Genomic DNA, 20,643 nt, shown 5'->3' on the forward strand with positions numbered 1-20,643 from the left:
AAGGACAAACACTTGAGCCGTGTAGGCGTCAGGACGGGTTCTAAGCATGTGCTGTGCTCGACTACATTTACTCCACAACCACCGAGGATCGGATGTCTATTTCTTGTCGGGGCGAAAGCCCACCTGTTCCTGCCACTTAGGCAGCGAGACCTAGAGGCTTTTAGCTGCAGACCGCAGAAGCGGCTGAGAAAGCATTCGGTGGCCGACAAACATGAATGTCTGTTCTCTGGGATCGGGAGCTGTGTTTCTGTTCTCGCTCCTTCTAACAGGTAAGTACTAAGGACCCTCGTCAGTAGACGAGGTCAGCTTCACTGATTGACCTGTCAATGATGTCCGAGTTCAAGTGTTTGTTTATCGCCTTTGCCACTCCTCACATTGTCGACGTTGATTTAGGAAAATCTGGATTGGATTTCAAGATGTAATACTTCCATGGTCGGCGTTAAGATCTCAGAGTTCATAGGCCTATTTAATATTCATTTATTCGACTGTATAATGAATGATTTGAGCCTGTGAAACCCCATGGCTGAATGCAGACACAAACTGTTGTGTGTGTGTCAGAGTGCTGGGGCAGGAATGAGGAGGAGCGCCTGATCCACCACCTGTTTAAAGAACAAGCCTACAACAAGGAGCTGCGGCCGGTGGAGAAACAGGGCGACGCGGTGGACGTCTACCTCGCTCTCACACTCTCCAACCTCATCTCTCTGGTGTGTGTGTGTGGAGCGTAGAGCCAAGCTTATTTTAATAGCGTGCTCGTGCCTTGCTATGGATATGTAACTGTTGTTTTATGTCTGGTGTGTGTTCAACGGGGAGTCCACCCCCTTTTTCTGTGTGTTTGCAAGTCTGTGTGTGTGAGTGTGTGTGTGAGGGCTAATAATACCCCAGTCTGATCCTCAGGCATGTAGAGGACAACAGAAGGGTTCAGACCAGTAGTGAGGTCTGGTAAGACAGCACATAGATAGTACCGGAACACAAACAGCTTTTCTCATCTTCAGTCCTGTAGTTTGGATTTAGTTTCTCATGACCTTCTCTTCTCATTATGATCCGTCCAGTTAACAAATCTTTCTCTTTTTCTGTCTCTTCTCTGTTTCTATGTCTGCTTCTCTCTACCTTTTTTCTCTCTGCTTATCTCTATCTGTCTTTCTCTCTTTTTTACTTTTCTCTTTCACTCTTTCTGTCTTCCCCTCTCTCTGTATCCATCCATGCTTTTGCTTCCCTCCCTCCCTCCACAGAAAGAGGTGGATGAAACGCTGCTCACCAACGTGTGGATGGAACACGTGAGTGAACCGCTGTGTTCCGTCCATGATATCATATCATGTAAACGGTATCATTTCACAGGATGTCATCGTCTTCTGTGATTCCTACGGAGAGGTTATCCCAGGTGTGTGCAGTTGTGTGTACTGAGCCTGGGCGTGCATGTGTGTGTGTGTGTGTGTGTGTGCAGACCTGGGCGGACAGCAGGCTAGCCTGGAACACGTCAGCGTTCGACGACATCGACGTTCTGCGTCTCCCACCCAGCATGGTGTGGCTGCCTGAGATCGTCCTGGAGAACAAGTGAGGCCTTCCCTCTCCACTGTGTCTGAGTGTCTGTGGAGGTATGTGTGGAGGTGTGGAGGTATGTACAGGTGTGTGTGGAGGTATGTATAGGTGTGTGTGGAGATATGTATACGTGTGTGGTATGTTGGGTGTACAGTGTGTTAAAGAGACTCATGAAGTCACAATATCTGTGTGATTGTGTAGGTGTGTGTGTGTGTGTATGTAACACATGCTCTCCCCCCTCAGTAATGACGCCCAGTTCCAAGTGGCCTACTACTGTAACGTGCTTGTGTATCCAGACGGGAGTGTGTACTGGCTCCCTCCCGCCATCTTCCGCTCCTCCTGCTCCATCAACGTCAACTACTTCCCCTTTGACTGGCAGAACTGCACTCTGAAATTCACGTAAGGCCGGGATTAAACCAGACTAGACTAGGTCTACACGAAGCTAGATTACATGAGACTAAATGACCTAAAACTAGGACTACATGAGGCTAGATCACATGAGACGAAATGATTCACACAGTGTGTCAGTGGCAGCATGACGTTTGCACTGCAAGTCCCATGAATAAACACCAACCCTGTGGTTGTGCTGCAAACTCCATTTCCCATGTTGCTGTGCAGGTCTTTGACCTACAATGCCAAGGAGATCACTATGCACCTGAGGGTGGATAGCGATGAAGAGAATCCTAATAAATCCTACAAGGTGGAGTGGATCATTATCGACCCTGCCGGATTCACAGGTACACACACACACACACACACCCCTCTCTCTCTCTCTCTCTCTCTCTCTCTCTCTCTCTCTCTCTCTCTCTCTCTCTCTCTCTCTCTCTCTCTCTCTCTCTCTCTCTCTCTCTCTCTCTCTCTCTCTCTCTCTCTCTCTCTCTCTCTCTCTCTCTCTCTCTCTCTCTCACTATCTGTCTGTCTTTGCGTAGAGAACGGAGAGTGGGAGATCATCCACAAGCCGGCCAGGAGGAACATCTACAAGAACATTCCCATGGAGAGCAACAAGCACCAGGACATCACCTTCTACCTCATCATCAAGCGCAAACCTCTGTTCTACATCGTCAACATCATCATCCCCTGCGTGCTCATCTCCTTCATGGCCTCGCTGGTCTACTACCTCCCAGCCGACAGTGAGGCCCTTCAGCTGCTGTCTGCTCTCTCAGAGGACCACAACACACTCACAACGCTAACGTCCTCTGTGTGTCTGTGTGTGTCTGTGTGTGTGTGTGTCTGTGTGTGTAGGCGGTGAGAAGATGACTCTGTCCATCTCAGTGCTGTTGGCCCAGTCTGTGTTCCTGCTGCTGATCTCACAGAGGCTTCCGGAGACTTCTATGGCTATACCGCTCATTGTCAAGTAGGACACACACTGATATATACGCACACGCACATTCACTCACGCATACACACACACACTCCTTGTTCTCCAGGGCTTTGTGTGGTTGTCTCATGGTGGTGTGGTTGTGTTGTGGTCAGGTACCTGATGTTCATCATGGTTCTGGTCACCATCGTGGTGTTGAACTGTGTGGTCGTCCTCAACCTGCACTTCAGGACCCCCAGCACTCACGTCATGACCTCCTGGACCAAAGAGGTACACACACACACACACACACATAGACAGACAGACAGACGCAGGCACATACACGCACAGACATAACCACATGCACACACACAGATGCACACACACACACATACACACTCAGACACACCCACACACAGTGCTGTTCTCCTGCTTCAGTGTGAGTGACGGCTGTGTCTGCTGTTCTCCTGCTTCAGTGTGAGTGACGGCTGTGTCTGCTGTTCTCCTGCTTCAGTGTGTGTGACGGCTGTGTCTGCTGTTCTCCTGCTTCAGTGTGTGTGACGGCTGTGTCTGCTGTTCTCCTGCTTCAGTGTGAGTGACGGCTGTGTCTGCTGTTCTCCTGCTTCAGTGTGAGTGACGGCTGTGTCCGCTGTTGCAGTTCTTCCTGGAGAGGTTGCCCCGCATCCTCCGCATGTCGCGGCCGGCGGATGCAGAGCCCACCTGGGAGGGGGCGTTACCACGGCGATCCAGCTCTGTGGGCTACATCGCCAAGGCGGAGGAGTACTACAGCGTGAAGTCTCGCAGCGAGCTGATGTTTGAGAAACAGTCAGAGAGACATGGGCTGACCGCACGGACCACACCTGCTGCAGGTGTACCATACACACACACACAAACACATACACACACACATACATTTCTACACATTCTAACCAACACATTCTTACCTCTGTTGAGTGTGTTAACATGCGTGTGCGTGTGCGTGCGTGTTTGTGTGTGCGTGTGTGCAGTGGAGAAGCCGCAGACGGATGGCGAGGTGACGGAGCAGCTGTACTCTGAGATGAAGCCAGCTGTGGACGGAGCCAACTACATCGTTAAACACATGCATGACAAGAATGACTACAACGAGGTGAGGGAGGGAGGGACGAGTGGAGAGAGGGGCGGGAGAGGAAGGAATGGAGAGAGATGGATCGAGAGAAGAAGAAGTTCACCCTCCTTTACTGTTTCCTTGGCTGACTCCTTCTTGCCCCCCCTCTCCCCTCCTCCCCCCTTCCCTCTACCCTCCTCCAGGAGAAGGATAACTGGAGCGGGATCGCCCGCACCGTCGACCGTCTGTGTCTGTTCCTGGTCACACCGGTGATGACGGCAGGCACCATCGTCATCTTCCTCATGGGCATCTACAACCACCCCCCTCCCCTGCCCTTCGAAGGAGACCCCTATGACTACAAGGAGACCAACCCTCGCTACTGACATACCCGGCGCTCACACACTCACGCTGTATACACACACACACACATTCTGTATACACACACACATGCTGTATACACCTGCACACACTGTACATACATTTACCTTACACATACAGACATTCACCAGTAATCTCTTTCTTGTTTGTGTGATTTAATCATGTTTATTTCATTTAAGATAGTATGGACATTTTGTGTTCTTTTGTGTGCCAAAGGTGGCAGTGTTTTGGACCTTACATCACTGGCTTATACTCAGTCAAATGTGAATTTGCATTAAATATCTACACCCAACACATCCCTTTTCAAGTACTTTCAAGTGAGTGTTGTTTACATTTACATTTAGTCATAGAGCACACGCTCTTATCCAAAGCGCCTCACAGTAAGTACAGGGACATTCTCCCTGAGACAAGTAACCTGAAGTACCTTGCCCAAGGACACAATGTCATTTGGCACGGCCAGGAATCGAACCAACAACCTTCTGATTAATAGCCCGACTCCCTAACCGCTCAGCCATCTGACCCCCCATGTTTAAGCATTGTCAGTCTAGTACAAGGAGATAAAGAATCGATCCAGACTGTAACCTGTAGGTGGCAGTGTTGTTCTGCCTGACCCTCAGTGGTGACCCTTGACCCAGACCAGTCTCAGAGCTGCTGATAATGACCTCTCCCAGAGGTGGGTTCTCATGGTGTCTGAAAGATCTGCTGATTTCACAAGTCTTAAAAGTCTGCTGTTTCACTTCTCCAAGGCCGGTTTCCAAGTAGGTTTCTCTTATGGGTGTTTTTATAATGGCTGGAATGTTGCATCTGTAACAGATCCAAACTGTTTGTGTTTGTAAACATGACAGGCTGTCCAAGGTATCAAACCCTGAATGCTGACCAGAGGAACAGTCTGTGGAGAGGACCCAGCAACACAGATATCCAGCCTAACTGGGTTTCCTGTCTGGACCGTGGAAGGATGAAGCTTGACAGCTGATTGGTCTGTTTTAATGAGGACAGCTGTTTGTGTTTGTTCTGTTTTGGTGATGAGGAAACGGCCGCATAGTGACCCAGGTGGAGCTGAATGTCACCTGACTCACTGCTTCAATATGGCCAGTTCAGATGATCTAATGAAAGCACAGTCAATGTGGCCAGTTCAGATGAGATAACCACACACAGACCCTCTAAATACTAAACATTTGCATTCAAATAAAACAAAAGATAAAATATGCACATCTAGTTTTTCTGTGTCTGTCATAATTGTTCAATCAATTATTGATTCCTATACAAACTGCATTCATGTCATGTGTTTCAGTCTTCATTACCTGTGTTATCGACACCTCCACTTCTTCTTCCTAATTAGAGAAATGATAAACTATTAGACTTTCAGGCAGGGTTGAGAGGTTATGTGCCCCCCCTGCTGCCCATTTCTGAACACCACCAGCCTTACCTTAGATATACCAGAATGCACACAATGACGACGAGCGTCAGTACAACCACCAGACAAATCCACCAAGCCGGATCTTCTTTTGTACCTAGTAGTTCACAGAAAAACACTAAAATGAGCCACAATCCTACCACACTCCTGGTAATCAAAAGCTGTTTTCCAGGGGTTAGTCAGGAAAATATGGTCAAATCAAATAAGTGTTTGTGAGCCAGGTTTACTCGAGTTTATAAGTGTTTGTGTCACCTTCAGGTAAAATCTGCAGGTCTGTGACAGACACGTATCTGTTTCCTGCAGACCTGAGGTCACAGGTGTAAGTCCCCTGGTGAGACAGTGTTAGCTTGTGGAGCTGAAGCCTGGCAGGCTCAGGGGTACTCTCAACCTGGTTCTTCCACGCCCCCTGGACCTGCGGCTCAGCTGTCTCACTGCTGAGGGTGAGGATGAGCTCTGAGTGGTTGAACCTCCACTCGAGGTCAAAGGTCAGGGGGTCAGAGTGAGACTTAGGGAGGCTGCAGGAGATTGACACACTGCTGCTAGGAGAACCTTCAACTGGAGCTGCAGTAAGACATGAACAATCTGTCAGGACAGTCTGCTTGAAGCAGAGAATGGACCGAGGAGATGGGAGGACTAAATGATTCAGAGATGAACTGACAGTACCTTGCTTCCTCAGAGTGGCTGTTCTCGTCTGAGTGTTGGATGACACAGAGCAGACATAGTCAACATCAGAGTTATTTCCCATGATCCTTAGAGAGCTGCTGATGTAGTAGAGTCCTCGGGCGTCTGTCTCAGAACTTAGGGGGGGTTGGCTGACCAGGGGGGGGCTGGTGGACCAGGTGAGTTTAGGGAGGGGGTAGATGGCTCTGGAACTGCAGGTCAACACGTCATCTGACAGCTTTATGTCTACAGAACGTACTGAAGCTGGAGAAGGAAGGTTGAATAGCACACATACAGGCTTAGAAAGGAGCAGAAGGTAGCAAAAAGACAGCGCCACTAAGTGACATTCTAGGTCAATTTGTGATTAGCTGTTGTACCTTCTACGGTCAGTTTAATGAAGTGCTCCTGTTTTCCACTGATGACGCTGGTGTAGCACTTGTAGCGTCCCTGGTCCTGAACCTTTACCTCTGTCAGTCGGAGGGATGCGTTGCCATGGGACAACTGATCATCAAACAGGGACGTCCTGTTTTGAAACCACGGGTCTTGGAGGGCGAGCTGGTTGCTATTACTGTAGTATGTGTGAGCAGTTTGAGTTGGATCTCCACCTGGGCTGAACATCCAGTGGAGAACCAAGTCCTCGCCTGCTTGGAAGGAGCAGGGAAGAACACAGGTCTCGGAGAACTCACACACCACAGGGACGTCTGAAACACATTTACAGGAAATACACTTGTTTCCAGTCCTTCAACATACTGTGTGTGTGTCTGGTATTTATGCATTTACAACATGCGCTTTTCTCATTGTCAAGCTACTTAGGATCTGGAATGTCGTTTTTCAGGTTGTCAGGCTTTTTCCAGGTTTGAAAGTAATACTAAAGACTAAAAACATCAAAATTGTTTCCTTTAATATTCATTATTACATGACTTTGCCTCGGTTAGCACAGGAAAATATGGACCTTGTACTTTCTAAACTGATGAGATAGTAACCAGAAAGTAACCTTTAGAAGTCCAAGTTAACTCTAGAAATTCCAATCTCGTTTTGTTTCACTTTGACAAATAATTCTTTACATAATTCTTTATATTTTTACATTCTTTACAAGTTTCCATTTCCGTACATCAAATTATTGACAATTAAAAATATATATTTAAAATAAAACTAATTTCTGCTAAATTGAAGTTTCAGTCAGCTTTAGAGTACTTTGTGATAGTAGGCTATTTGATGATGCTTAACAGATCTGAAAAAAATATTGACAGTTGAAAGACTAACCTGCTCCCTTGACCGTCTGGCTTCTCATCACCATGGACACCATACTGTAGGTCATGACCACCATGATCGATGCCATATTCCAGGCCATTGCAGTCTTCACTTACAATGTCTCTCCTTGTTACACACTCTCACAAAGCTGTACCCATACACTGCAATCTGAAAAAAACAGGTAAGTTGGTAACAAGTATGTTCGGCATGTCAATTGAAAGCAAATGACTCAAGATATGCTCTGAAGTTGTCAAATAGAAACCATTCAAATGATTTTCCAGTGGTTCCTGGTGTTAAAGGTCCTTCTGATTAATTTGTCTCCAATCCGTTTCCTAGTGGCGGCAAGAGATTTAACAGGAAGAACCCAAGTTGTACAGGTAACCTATTACATGGTCTCACTACTTATGTTGTTAATACCTTTATTACAATCAGTTTCAGCAATCCTTTTTAGTTTCCATTGGTGTCAGAGCGTGAGGGAATGAGGACCCAAACACAGGGAGAGGCAGGCTGGATACCAAAAACCAAAACATTTATTTTACAAATCTGGGAACAAGCAGGTACTCACTTGAAACATGACAACAAAGTGACAAGGATTGTCATAGCGAGCAGGAATATTCAGGGCAGTGTAATCACACATGCACAACAGCTGGGCGATTGGAACGAGACAGGGGTGAGGTGGTGCAGGGAGCCAGGAGAGAGAGACAAGACCAGGACTGGACACACCCAGGAAGACAGACAGGGAACACCAGGGCAGGTTAACTCAGGCTGGGGCCAGGACAACAGGATTTTAGTTTCAGGATTAAGTGCTGCGTATGCTACTTAGAGGACCACAAGTAAAATCAAATCAGTGTATCAGTGTACACAGTCGTTATTCTTCACCCACATAAACCACAGAGCTACTCTGTTATATGCAAGTTGGAATAAATCGTTTGGAAAATCATTGAATATATTATAAATTAAATATTTTGAGTAGTGTACAGATTGGGTTTCTATATACAGAAACCAATATTTGGCATTAAAATAAAATATATATACACAAAACATAAAAATACAGAAACGTCCTTAATCTAAAACAACATCAAGAGGACTACTCAATTTTCAGAATGATTTAATAAAAAAAAAAGTTAAAAACTAACAACAAAAACCAGCAGTGTAAACATTATTCTTCACATACATGAACTACTGTGTGTGTATTGTTAGTAGCATAATGAGACCCATAGTTCAGCTAGAAGTGTCTCTGTGGAGTGAATTTCCTTCATTTCCCAAAGTCATGTGTTGCTCCATGTGATGGCTATCCTGTCTCATGAGAGGGTGTGCTGATGTCACAGGACTTGATTAGCATGTGTCAGTCCTGCCATGATATCATGTCCATCCACCAACCCTTCCATTAGACATGGGCAACAGTCCTCCTTCAGTAGTCTGAATGTTTAGGGACCAGAAGAGTCTGACTTCCCCTGTGGTGTGAGGGGTTGAGCTGTCAACAGCTGCCTGGTTGGACCCGGGTGCAAGTGGACATCGGTCTCCTTTAACGGACAACAGCGAGTTCCTGTTCTCCCTTCCCATCCGGTCCATCTACCTGGCTGTCCTGTGATGCTGGTCCATCTACCTGGCTGTCCTGTGATGCTGGTCCATCTACCTGGCTGTCCTGTGATGCTGGTCCATCTACCTGGCTGTCCTGTGATGCTGTGCCGATCACACGCCCCCTGCCCTGTGGCTAACACTGCTTAAACGGACATTTGACAACTCTGACCCCAGTTGAACATTGGATTGCTGTATTTCAACACCGATTGGCATTTTACCCGTCGACCATCTGTGTCTGTTCCTGGTCACTCCGGTGATGATGGCAGGCACCATCGCCATCTTCCTCATGGGCATCTACAACCGCCCCCCTCCCCTGCCCCTTCGAAGGAGACCCTGAGAGCTTGTGTTGGGACCGGGCACTCTTGAGCGGTGGGACCACCAGACGGTTGTCAGAAGAAGACCGTAGGTGGCGGGTGGGGGTGTAGAGGCTGGAGCAGAGACTTGAAGTCGTCGGGTGCATTCCCGTTCACTGCTCGGAAGGTCAGCACCAGAGTCTTGAATCTGATAAGGGCCATGATGGGAAGCCAGTGGAGGGAGATGAGGAGCGGGGTAACATGGGAGCGTCTGGGTAGATTGAAGACCAGACGGGCTGCCGTGTTCTGAATCCTCTGGAGAAGGCGGGTTGCGCATGTTGCAAGTCCTGCAAGCAGCGAGTTGCATTTGTCCAACTTTGAGAGGACAAGTGCTTGGACTAGCAGCTGGGTGGAATGCTCAGACAGGTATCTCCTGATCTTCCGGATGTTGTAGAGGGTGAATCTACACAACCGGGAGACCGCAGCAATGTGGGCTGTGAGGGAGAGCTCGTCATCCATGGTCACCCCGAGGTTCCTGGCAGAGGATGAAGGGGTCACCGTCGCTAATGCTAGTGCTCACACACTCACACGCTCAATACACATTCACATGCTGTATACACATGCACACACTGTACATACATTTACCTTACACATACACACAGACACACATTCACCTGTAATCTCTTTCTTTCTCCTTTGTGTGATTTAATCATGTTTATTTCATTTAAGATAGCTTTGGCCTTTTGTGTTCTATTGTGTCCCAAAGGCGGCAGTGTTTTGGACCTTACATTACTGGCTTAAACTCAAATGTGTCTAATGTGAACTGGTATTAACTATCTACACCCTACACACCCCTTTTCAAGTACCTCCAAGAGAGTCATGTTTAAGCATCGTCAGTCTGGTCAAGGATATAAAGAATCGATCCAGGCTGTGACCTGTAGGTGGCAGTGTTGTCCTGTCTGACCCTCAGTGGTGACCCTTGACCCAGACCAGTCTCAGAGCTGCTGATAACGACCTCTCCCAGAGGTGGGTTCTCATGGTGTCTGAAAGATCTGCTGATTTCACAAGTCTTAAAAGTCTGCTGTTTCACTTCTCCAAGGCCGGTTTCCAAGTAGGTTTCTCCTCTGGTTGTTTTTATAATGGCTGGCACGTTGCATCTGGAACAGATCCAAACTGTTTGTGTTTGTAAACATGACAAGCTGTCCAGGGTATCCAACCCTAAATGCTGACCAGAGGAACAGTCTGTGGAGAGGACCCAGCAACACAGATATCCAGCCTAACTGGGTTTCCTGTCTGGACCGGCGTCGTGGAGGGATGAAGCTTGACAGCTGATTGGTCTGTTTTAATGAGGACAGCTGTGTGTCTTGTGTTTGTTCTGTTTTGGTGATGAGGAAACGGCCGCATAGTGACCCAGGTGGAGCTGAACGTCACCAGGCTCACTGCTTCAATGTGGCCAGTTCAGATGAGATAACCACACACACACTCTCTGACATTATAAATACTAAACGTTGGCATTCAAATAAAACTAATGATCAAATATAATTCAAAATATCTAGTTTTTCAAAATATGATGTATATTTGGTCTCCATATGCAACTGGAGTAATCTTTTTAGTATCGTTTTTATAATATCTCGTACTTACTTTGTAAATTGATATATACTTTTGTCCACTTTGCTGCTGCAATGCCTAAATTTCCACATTGTGGGACGAATGAAGGTATATCTTATCTTATTCTATTCTAAGGACTACATTTTCTTACAAAAATAATATAAAAATCTGCTTTCAGTTGGAAGTCTCTTGTGTTAGTTGGTGAATTTCCTTCATTACACTAATTCATGTGTTGTTCCATGTGATAGCTGTCCTGTGTCATGTGTGTGCTGTTCACATCCGTTCACCGGCATCTCAGCCCTTCCATTAGACATGTTTTCCTCCAGTGGTTTGAGTGTTAAGGAATCAGAGGAGTCTCCTGGTTGTAAACAGGCCTGTTCCTCTGGCTTCAGCGTTGGTTGTAGACTCTCTCCGTTCTCGTCAGGTGTGTCTACAAGGAGGATTAAATTTGTTTAGACACAGTTAGCAGCAAAAACACAATGTCTGACAAAGTTATAATTGATACATTATTGATTACTATGTAAACTGCATTCATTTTTTATGTTTTCAGTCTTTATTACCTGTTTTATTGAAACATGCCACTCCTTTTCCTAAGTAGAGAAATTATAAACTATAAGACTTTTAGGCAGGGGTTAGAGGTTAGGTGTCAGTGGATGAAGTGAAAGATAAAACGCCCCCCTGCTTCCTCTATCTGAACATTACAGTCTTACCTTTGATTTTCAGATATCCCACAATGCCTACGAGAGCAATGGCCAGCAATGCTATCACCAGGACCGCAATCCACCAATGGGGTTCCCCAGCCGGATCTTCTTTTGTACATAGTAGTACACAGAAAAACACTCAAATAAGCCCCAATCCTACCACATTTGCCAGGGAGTAAGTCAGGAAAATATGGTAAAATCAAGTAAGTGTTTGTGAGCCAGGTTTACTCAAGTTGGGAGAGTTTGTAAGTGTTTCTTTCACCTTCAGGTAAAATCTGCAGGTCTGTGACAGACACGTATCTGTTTCCTGCAGACCTGAGGTCACAGGTGTAAGTCCCCTGGTGAGACAGTGTTATCTTGTGGAGCTGAAGCCTGCCAGGCTCAGGGGTACTCTCAACCTGGTCCTTCCACGCCCCCTGGACCTGCGGCTCAGCTGTCTCACTGCTGAGGGTGAGGATGAGCTCTGAGTGGTTGAACCTCCACTCGAGGTCAAAGGTCAGGGGGTCAGAGTGAGACTTAGGGAGGCTGCAGAAGATTGACACACTGCTGCTAGGAGAACCTTCAACTGGAGCTGCAGTAAGACATGAACAATCTGTCAGGACAGTCTGCTTGAAGCAGAGAATGGACCGAGGAGATGGGAGGACTAAATGATTCAGAGATGAACTGACAGTACCTTGCTTCCTCAGAGTGGCTGTTCTCGTCTGAGTGTTGGATGACACAGAGCAGACATAGTCAACATCAGAGTTATTTCCCATGATCCTTAGAGAGCTGTTGATGTAGTAGAGTCCTCGGGCGTCTGTCTCAGAATTTAGGGGGGGTTGGCTGACCAGGGGGGGGCTGGTGGACCAGGTGAGTTTAGGGAGGGGGTAGATGGCTCTGGAACTGCAGGTCAACACGTCATCTGACAGCTTTATGTCTACAGAACGTACTGAAGCTGGAGAAGGAAGGTTGAATAGCACACATACAGGCTTAGAAAGGAGCAGAAGGTAGCAAAAAGACAGCGCCACTAAGTGACATTCTAGGTCAATTTGTGATTAGCTGTTGTACCTTCTACGGTCAGTTTAATGAAGTGCTCCTGTTTTCCACTGATGACGCTGGTGTAGCACTTGTAGCGTCCCTGGTCCTGAACCTTTACCTCTGTCAGTCGGAGGGATGCGTTGCCATGGGACAACTGATCATCAAACAGGGACGTCCTTTTTTTAAACCACAGGTCTTGGAGGGCGAGCTGGTTGCTATTACTGTAGTATGTGTGAGCAGTTTGATTTGGATTTCCACCTGGGCTGAACATCCAGTGGAGAACCAATTCCTCGCCTGCTTGGAAGGAGCAGGGAAGAACACAGGTCTCGGAGAACTCACACACCACAGGGACGTCTGAAACACATTTACAGGAAATACACTTGTTTCCAGTCCTTCAACATACTGTGTGTGTGTCTGGTATTTATGCATTTACAACATGCGCTTTTCTCATTGTCAAGCTACTTAGGATCTGGAATGTCGTTTTTCAGGTTGTCAGGCTTTTTCCAGGTTTGAAAGTAATACTAAAGACTAAAAACATCAAAATTGTTTCCTTTAATATTCATTAATACATGACTTTGCCTCGGTTAGCACAGGAAAATATGGACCTTGTACTTTCTAAACTGATGAGATAGTAACCAGAAAGTAACCTTTAGAAGTCCAAGTTAACTCTAGAAATTCCAATCTCGTTTTGTTTCACTTTGACAAATAATTCTTTACATAATTCTTTATATTTTTACATTCTTTACAAGTTTCCATTTCCGTACATCAAATTATTGATAATTAAAAATATATATTTAAAATAAAACTAATTTCTGCTAAATTGAAGTTTCAGTCAGCTTTAGAGTACTTTGTGATAGTAGGCTATTTGATGATGCTTAACAGATCTGAAAAAAATATTGACAGTTGAAAGACTAACCTGCTCCCTTGACCGTCTGGCTTCTCATCACCATGGACACCATACTGTAGGTCACGACCACCATGATCGATGCCATATTCCAGGCCATTGCAGTCTTCACTTACAATGTCTCTCCTTGTTACACACTCACAAAGTTGCACCCATACACTGCAATCTGAACAAACCAGGAAAGTTGGTTAACAAGTATGTTCGGCATGTCGATTGACAGCAAATGACGTGTGCATATGCTCTGAAGTTGTCAAATAGAAACCATTCAAATGATTTTCCAGTGGTTCCTGGTGTTAAAGGTCCTTCTGATTAATTTGTAATCCGTTTCCTAGTTACGGCAAGAGATTTAACTGGAAGAACCCAAGTTTTACAAGTAACCTATGACATGGTCTCACTACTTATGTTGTTAAACATTACCTTTATTACAATTAGTTTCAATTTCCATTGGTGTCAGAGCGTGAGGGAAGGAGGACCCAAACACAGGGAGAGGCAGGCTGGATACCTATTACACCTACTCGGAGATCCGGGCCTTGACGCTCCCTCTCTCCTGAATATCAGGGATACGTATAGACGCGCACCTGTGTACCCGTTTGTCCTCGGCTGTAGCCAATGATGTTTATGTATATAAGGAGTGAGTTTGTGTTTGTCATTTGTCGGTTATTGTCACGTTTTATGTTCAGAGAGCATGTTAGTCTTCTCTTGAGAGCTCTGCTGGATGTGAGCGTTAATTTTAGTTGGTTTGTATGACGAATAGGCTACCTGAGTTAAGTGCTGCAGCACTGTTCCATTAAACTACAACCTCCCGCATCATACACCTCCTGTTTTTTTCGTTCGACTCAACTACACGGTGACAATACCAAAAACCAAAACATTTATCAGGGTAGGGCTCGGCTATAGCCTGGACAACATTATTTTAGTTTCAGGATTAAATGCTGCGTATGGTACTTAGAGGACCACAAGTAAATGTAAACATAAATATATGGGAAAGTTACTTTCATTCCAGCTCCTCACTCAAGCTTGCAATGCACAGGGTTTAGCTATCTGTCGTCGAGACACACAAGTCGGGTCAGAACAGCTGATGTATCTGTTGTCATGGTCTGATACGGCATGTGGCGGTCAGACATTACTCAAGGACAAACTATAACTCACCTCTGGTCATTTCCCAAACTCTCCTTAAACGTAAAAAATGTAATCCACCACAGAAACTCCTGCTGTCGTCGGAGCAAAAACTCACAACACTAGAGCTCAAGGTCTATTTTTATTGGTGTATCATGTGGCTGTCATGAGGCAAGATTAGGCACGGAGGGCTTCCCATGATTTCTCAAACACATACCAGACGTGTTATCCAACAATAACACAACTTTCTAAGGATTTCCAATCAAATGCGATAATTGTTTACAATAATAAAGTAAGACAAAAGTTCTGCTCTTCATGGGTCTGCCCCATCGTGTAGTTCATATTTGCCCAGACAGGTCAGAGTTAGCTGTGTCTGTTGGTTTCATCTGCTGTCAAGGCACTGTCCTCGCCTGGTTCAGCGTTGACTGGGTCTCCTGTTAAATCAGAGGGGGAGAATACAAGGTCATTGTCATGATACGAGAAGAATGCCAACTAGTTCAATATGCTATTTTCTCACACCCTCCACTTTCACACACTCTCCCCTTGCTCCCTCCAGTGTTCGTTGTGAGTACTTGACGTCATTAAATCACATCTTAAGACCCACTTATGCTCCAAACCTAGCATGTGATACTGCGTAAGCACAGCAATGTCATCCTATCATGTATATAAATGCATGTCCTACGTCCGTGTGATAAATGTTCATTATTTGAGTGTTTGGTTTTGCCTGGTTGGCTGCTAACCAGTTGTTTTGTGCTTGAGGAATACATGTCTTGACTTGGTGGTGGTGAGGTGAGCCTGTGTTTACCTCTGACAGGATGCATCTCAGAGGCCTCCTCCACCATCTTGCTGGGTTTAGGCTGGCCACCTGGCCAGGGGGGCAGAGCTGTCAGTCCATGAAGTGAAAGATAAAACGCCCCCCTGCTGCCCCTCTCTGAACACCACCAGCCTTACCTCTGATTTTCAGATATCCCAGAATGCCCACGAGAGCAAGGGCCAGCAATGCGATCACCAGACCCACGATCCACCAATTGGATTCCTTAGCCAGATACTTCTCTCCTGCACATAGTAGTACATAGTAGTACACAGTAGTACACAGTAGTACACAGAAAAACCTTCAAACAAGCCACAATCCCACCGCACTCTTGATAAAACAAGAGCTTGCCAGATTTCGCATGAATCACCTTTCTCCTCATAAAGATCCTTATAAGTCATTCACACCGTATCTCATACCATGACTCACATCCTGTCGCAAAGTACGTTTTTTTCTTTGTTCAAACACAAACTTCCTGGTGAGTAACAGCATTCCGTTCTCCCACGGTGCTTTGCTTGAATGTGTGCATCCTCACCTGAGTCAGAAGTCATGGTCACACGCGTGACGACGGTGTGCGTGGTTCTGAGAGACGCGTAAACACACGTGTAAACGCCACTGTGCTCCAGGCGGTCTGGCTTCACCAGCCACAGAGAGCCGTCGCCGGACGCCACTCTGGCCGGGTCCAACACCACACGTTCCTTCCACAGTGTCGAAACTGAGCTTTGCTGCGCTTGGCTGTCGTATGTGAGGATGATGGCCGGCTTGTTGTGATCGGTGAAGCTCCAGGAGAGGGAGGGGTTACGGAGGTGAGGAGGGGCGTGGCAGGGGATGGTGAGATTCCTTCTCTCCGTCCAGTTGATTGCTGATCTCAGGAAGAGACAGGGGAGTGATGAGATAAACAGAATGAACTGATTGAAACAATGCGCCGTGTGTTTGACTGTGTTTGAGTGCGTAAGTCGCTTTGGATAAAAGCGTCTGCTAAATGAATACATGTAAATGTAGATGTGCGTGCGTGCATGTGTGTTTGTGTTTATGTGTGTGTGCACGTGTGTGTGTGCATGTATGTGTTTGTCTGTGTGGACCGTACCTCTCTCTGTGAGCGAGGCCGTCCACACTTGTGTCCCATAGGAGGAGTTGACTCGACAGATGTACGTGAGCTGTGATTGGTCCTTCAGCTTCCTGAGGCGGCTCTCCACGTTGTACTGCCCCTGCTCGTCAGCCAGCATACGTGTGTTTGGTCGCAGGCCCCCAGCGGTGGGGGGGTCCGTTGCCCAGGCGATTTGAGGGGCAGGGTAGACATCACGAGTGGCACACTTCAAGTCCTCGTAGCCATCGAGTCTGGACAGCTCCAACGACAGGGACAGGGACCGGACAGGTGCTACACACACACACACACACACACACATAGAGCCATAAGACTAAAGATAACCTTGCTCCCCCTGCTGACAGGGTGCCAGCTTGCATGGTCCCAGTCCAACAGACTGCAGGTTCAGTGTCCTGCCAGCATGGAGCTGTGGGAGCCCCGTGTTTAGGAGTCCCTGGCAGACGATGGGAGTACAGGACTCACCCTCCACCCTGACGATGACCTGGGCCTCGTGCAGTCCTGCTGTGGAGTTCACCTGACACCTGTACCTGCCCCTGTCTCTGGGGCCGCATCGCGTCAGACGCAGCGAGGCGTTGCCATGGGAGACCAGGTTTGGGAAGAGGGAGGCGCGTCCGTTGTACTGTTCGTGCTCGGACTGGTCTTCCTCGACGTCCTTGTCGCCCTTGTCGTCCTCGTCGTCCTCGCCGTCCCTTAGCCGAAGGGTGTAGATGACCACTTCCTGTCGCAGCCATCGGATGACCTGGTCGCTGGAGGGCTGGAAGCTGCAAGGCAGGACGCAGTCCTCGGAAAACACGCAGGTGACGTGGACGTCTGAAACCCATCAGGCACACGCCCGTCACTGGCCAGGCACTCCCACCCCCGAAGGACGCCCCCTTTTCTGGTTGGTGTGTTTGGATGTATGAGACAGAGAGAAAGAAAGAGAGAGGGAGGGAGGGAGGGAGGGAGGGAGAGAGAGAGAGAGAGAGAGAGAGAGAGAGAGAGAGAGAGAGAGATAGAGAGAGAGATAGAGAGAAAAGAGAAAAGAGAAAAGAGAAAAGAGAAAAGAGAAAAGAGAAAAGAGAAAAGAGAAAAGAGAAAAGAGAAAAGAGAATAAAAAAGAGAGAAAAAGAGAGAGACAGTGGGAGGAGGTGGGCTGAGTCTGTGCACGTTGGTGTCAGCATGTGCTTGGATCCACACTCGCCTAAACAGGGTGTGTCCACAGCTGTGTCACAGATGTACGGGCCACACATGGTTTGAGTGGTTTGGAGAGCAACAGTGATTCTGTGGTGAGTGTCTTGTGTGGACAGAGACCACGTTTGGATAGAGATGTTTGTTTACGCTGTCGTGACCAGGAGTCAAATAAGAAGTATATCACCTGCTGCTCACACGCCTTCCATAGCTCCCTCCCTCCCTACCTATCTTCTTCTCTCTCCTTCTATCACTCTCTCGCTCACTCTCTCACTCTCTCCCGACCTCACTCTCTGCCTTCTTCCCTCCCCCAGCTGTGACTCAGCCTGTCTCAACCTGGTTTATTTACCTGCCACAATCCATCATTCAGCTTATCTGTCATCTCCATGCCGAACGCTTTCTGTCTTTTAAATTCGATCCTAACGATTGCGACAGCTCCAGGTAGCACAGGCACCTTGCTCCAGCTCCAGACAGAGTTCCCAACGACCCAACCAATGGGTGAGAGTCTCACCTGGGGTTTTGTCCTGTTTTGAGATCCTGAACCAGAGCAGGAGAAAGGCCCATGTCCGCAGAGCTGCCATGTCTCTCTCTCTTTCCACATGAAGAACCCAGCAGAGACGCAGTGAACTCCTGGCGTAAACACTACCTCATCCTCCTGTGTCCAGGACGAGTCTTAGCTGGCAGGACACACGTGTTCTCAACGAGACATCTTCCTTGGGTCCTGGCTCTGCTTTGCGGAGACACACACGCACACACAAGCTAATAAGAAACACATTCGAAATCACGTGCAACGGTGGGCTAGGGGTGGGGGTGGGGAGGGGTGATTCATGTGACTGCACTTCTTGAGAAATCAGTGTTTTAAAGTGTTGAGGATGTGGTTCTCTCGTGTGAAAGACACACTTCGCCTGGGCGCCTGGACCCTCTTTACTCACTCTTCGTCATTTCTCACCTTTTTTAAATCTCTTCTTTGGCTACATTTCATGTTTCTTTATTCTTTATCGGAATCAGAATCTCACGCTTTACATCTTTTCTATCTCTCTATCTCCCCCTGGCTCTTTTCAACAACACCAGAGCTGTTGTGGGTCGAGGTGCCTGACGCGTGACGCAGAGGAAGAGATGCCTACATCTGTTCTTCATTCAGCTGTGAATATCCTAATCCAATCTTGTAGCAGCAAACATTCCCCTAGAGTCCGACATCAGAGAGGACTCACACAGCGGTACTCACACAGCACACAGAGAAGGAAATTCCACGAGCCAAAGTTCAGATATCATAGTAAAAATCAGTCAATGATTAGCAAACTATTAATCCCTTCAATCCCAGTTCTGTGTTCTGTTTGAGGCTAGATCACAGCAGTGAACCTGGAAATGGAAACGATGATAATTCGATTTAGTTGCCGATCTCTTTGAATACGGAGTACAAAAAACAGACTTACGAAAGGTATCCCGGTCTTTCCACGACCAGCGGGGAGAAAGAATGAAAGGAGGAGTGAACGAGAGAGACGAGCCTCTTCTCCTTTCTTGGGAGAGTGAGGAGTTCGACTGGACCGACAGGTTATTTAGAGAATGAAATGCATACACACTCAGCACAAGTGCACACACAAACACTCACACCTAGACACACACACACTTACACACACACACACTTACACCCATGTCTCTATGCCCTGAAGCAGAATCCTGGAGGTAATTACAGTCCACCCTCACACTCTCCAAGTGGCTCATTTCTAGGAAGGACATAGCCAGACATGCTCTCATCTCCCAATCACACAGTCCCACAGAAACATATCTGTGCGCGTCATTCCCAACACAGAAACTGATATGGTGCACCAAGGAATACACCGAGCTTCACACACAAGCACACACCAAATATTTGACATTTCCATTTGCTTTGAACTGCTTTGAAATGGCATCTCGTTGCCAAAGCGACATCACTTTACAACCGTTTGTTTATGGGCTTTGAATAATGTGAGTGTAACCTTAACCTTAGCGTGTGCGTGCATGTGTGTGTGTGTTTGTCTGCTCAGATGGAGCTTGTGTTGTTCTCTGGAGATGTTAGTTGAGAGGAAAAGTATACAGTTTGGATTGTATTAGGGAACAGTTTGTTCTAAATCACAGCAGGGCAGATTACATTCTGCTTCCACTGAGTGGTTGTATTCTCTGACATACACAAAAAGCAATCTTTCCCTAACCTACACAAACAGAGTGGACGTACACACACCGTCACACACACACACAAACAAACAAACACACACAACACAGACACGCACACACACAACATACAGTAAGTAAAATGGGGACTTATATGCACTAAGTGTTTGTACACCCACCCACACACACAAAACACACACACGTCAATCTTTCCGTAACCTACACAAAGAGAATAGATACACATACACACACCATCACACACAGATGCCAAGATAGGTACAATGGGGACCTGTATTTGTGTTCATTCTCCTGCTCGAAAAATCCAGATTATTGACACGTGTGTGTGTGTGTGTGTGTGTTTGAATGTGTGTGTCCAACCCTCTGTTTGTAGGTTAGGGAAAGATTGCTGTGGCTGTAGATAAGAGGATTTCACAGGAATTAGTGTCATTCTTCTATCACTGGAGGAATAGATTTATATCGATTTTAATCAGTGAGAGGCAAGATCCAGTGAAGCAGAGACAGATCGAGGGAGAGGCAGCCGCAGAGACGGACATGGAAGCACAGAGATGCAG

The 20,643-nt window shown here is 46.9% G+C and overlaps 2 protein-coding genes across 2 annotated transcripts; one reads left to right on the forward strand and one right to left on the reverse strand.

Annotated features, from left to right (window-relative positions):
* Positions 1-130: 130 nt before the first annotated feature.
* On the forward strand, positions 131-4,587 carry chrnd (cholinergic receptor, nicotinic, delta (muscle)). Its single transcript, XM_084703192.1, has 12 exons — positions 131-269; positions 559-704; positions 1,230-1,274; positions 1,442-1,551; positions 1,780-1,935; positions 2,155-2,273; positions 2,466-2,666; positions 2,779-2,890; positions 3,010-3,124; positions 3,492-3,702; positions 3,841-3,959; positions 4,121-4,587. The coding sequence occupies exons 1-12, from the start codon at positions 212-214 to the stop codon at positions 4,298-4,300; spliced, it is 1,572 nt and encodes a 523-aa protein (XP_084559318.1). The 5' UTR covers positions 131-211; the 3' UTR covers positions 4,301-4,587.
* Positions 4,588-4,738: 151 nt separating this feature from the next.
* On the reverse strand, positions 4,739-20,432 carry LOC146275146 (uncharacterized). Its single transcript, XM_084703700.1, has 21 exons — positions 19,357-20,432; positions 18,435-18,650; positions 17,219-17,566; positions 16,739-17,029; positions 16,187-16,513; positions 15,792-15,896; positions 15,646-15,705; positions 13,737-13,835; positions 12,851-13,174; positions 12,477-12,737; positions 12,066-12,374; positions 11,813-11,911; positions 11,663-11,692; positions 11,322-11,532; positions 7,633-7,733; positions 6,747-7,070; positions 6,373-6,633; positions 5,962-6,270; positions 5,722-5,806; positions 5,597-5,626; positions 4,739-5,398 (listed from the first exon to the last, which is right to left on the reverse strand). The coding sequence occupies exons 2-20, from the start codon at positions 18,502-18,504 to the stop codon at positions 5,602-5,604; spliced, it is 3,639 nt and encodes a 1,212-aa protein (XP_084559826.1). The 5' UTR covers positions 18,505-18,650; positions 19,357-20,432; the 3' UTR covers positions 4,739-5,398; positions 5,597-5,601.
* Positions 20,433-20,643: the final 211 nt, after the last annotated feature.

This window comes from Hypomesus nipponensis, chromosome 8 (genome assembly GCF_054491055.1).
Source record: "Hypomesus nipponensis isolate SF chromosome 8, ASM5449105v1, whole genome shotgun sequence".
NCBI classification, from domain to species: domain Eukaryota; kingdom Metazoa; phylum Chordata; class Actinopteri; order Osmeriformes; family Osmeridae; genus Hypomesus; species Hypomesus nipponensis.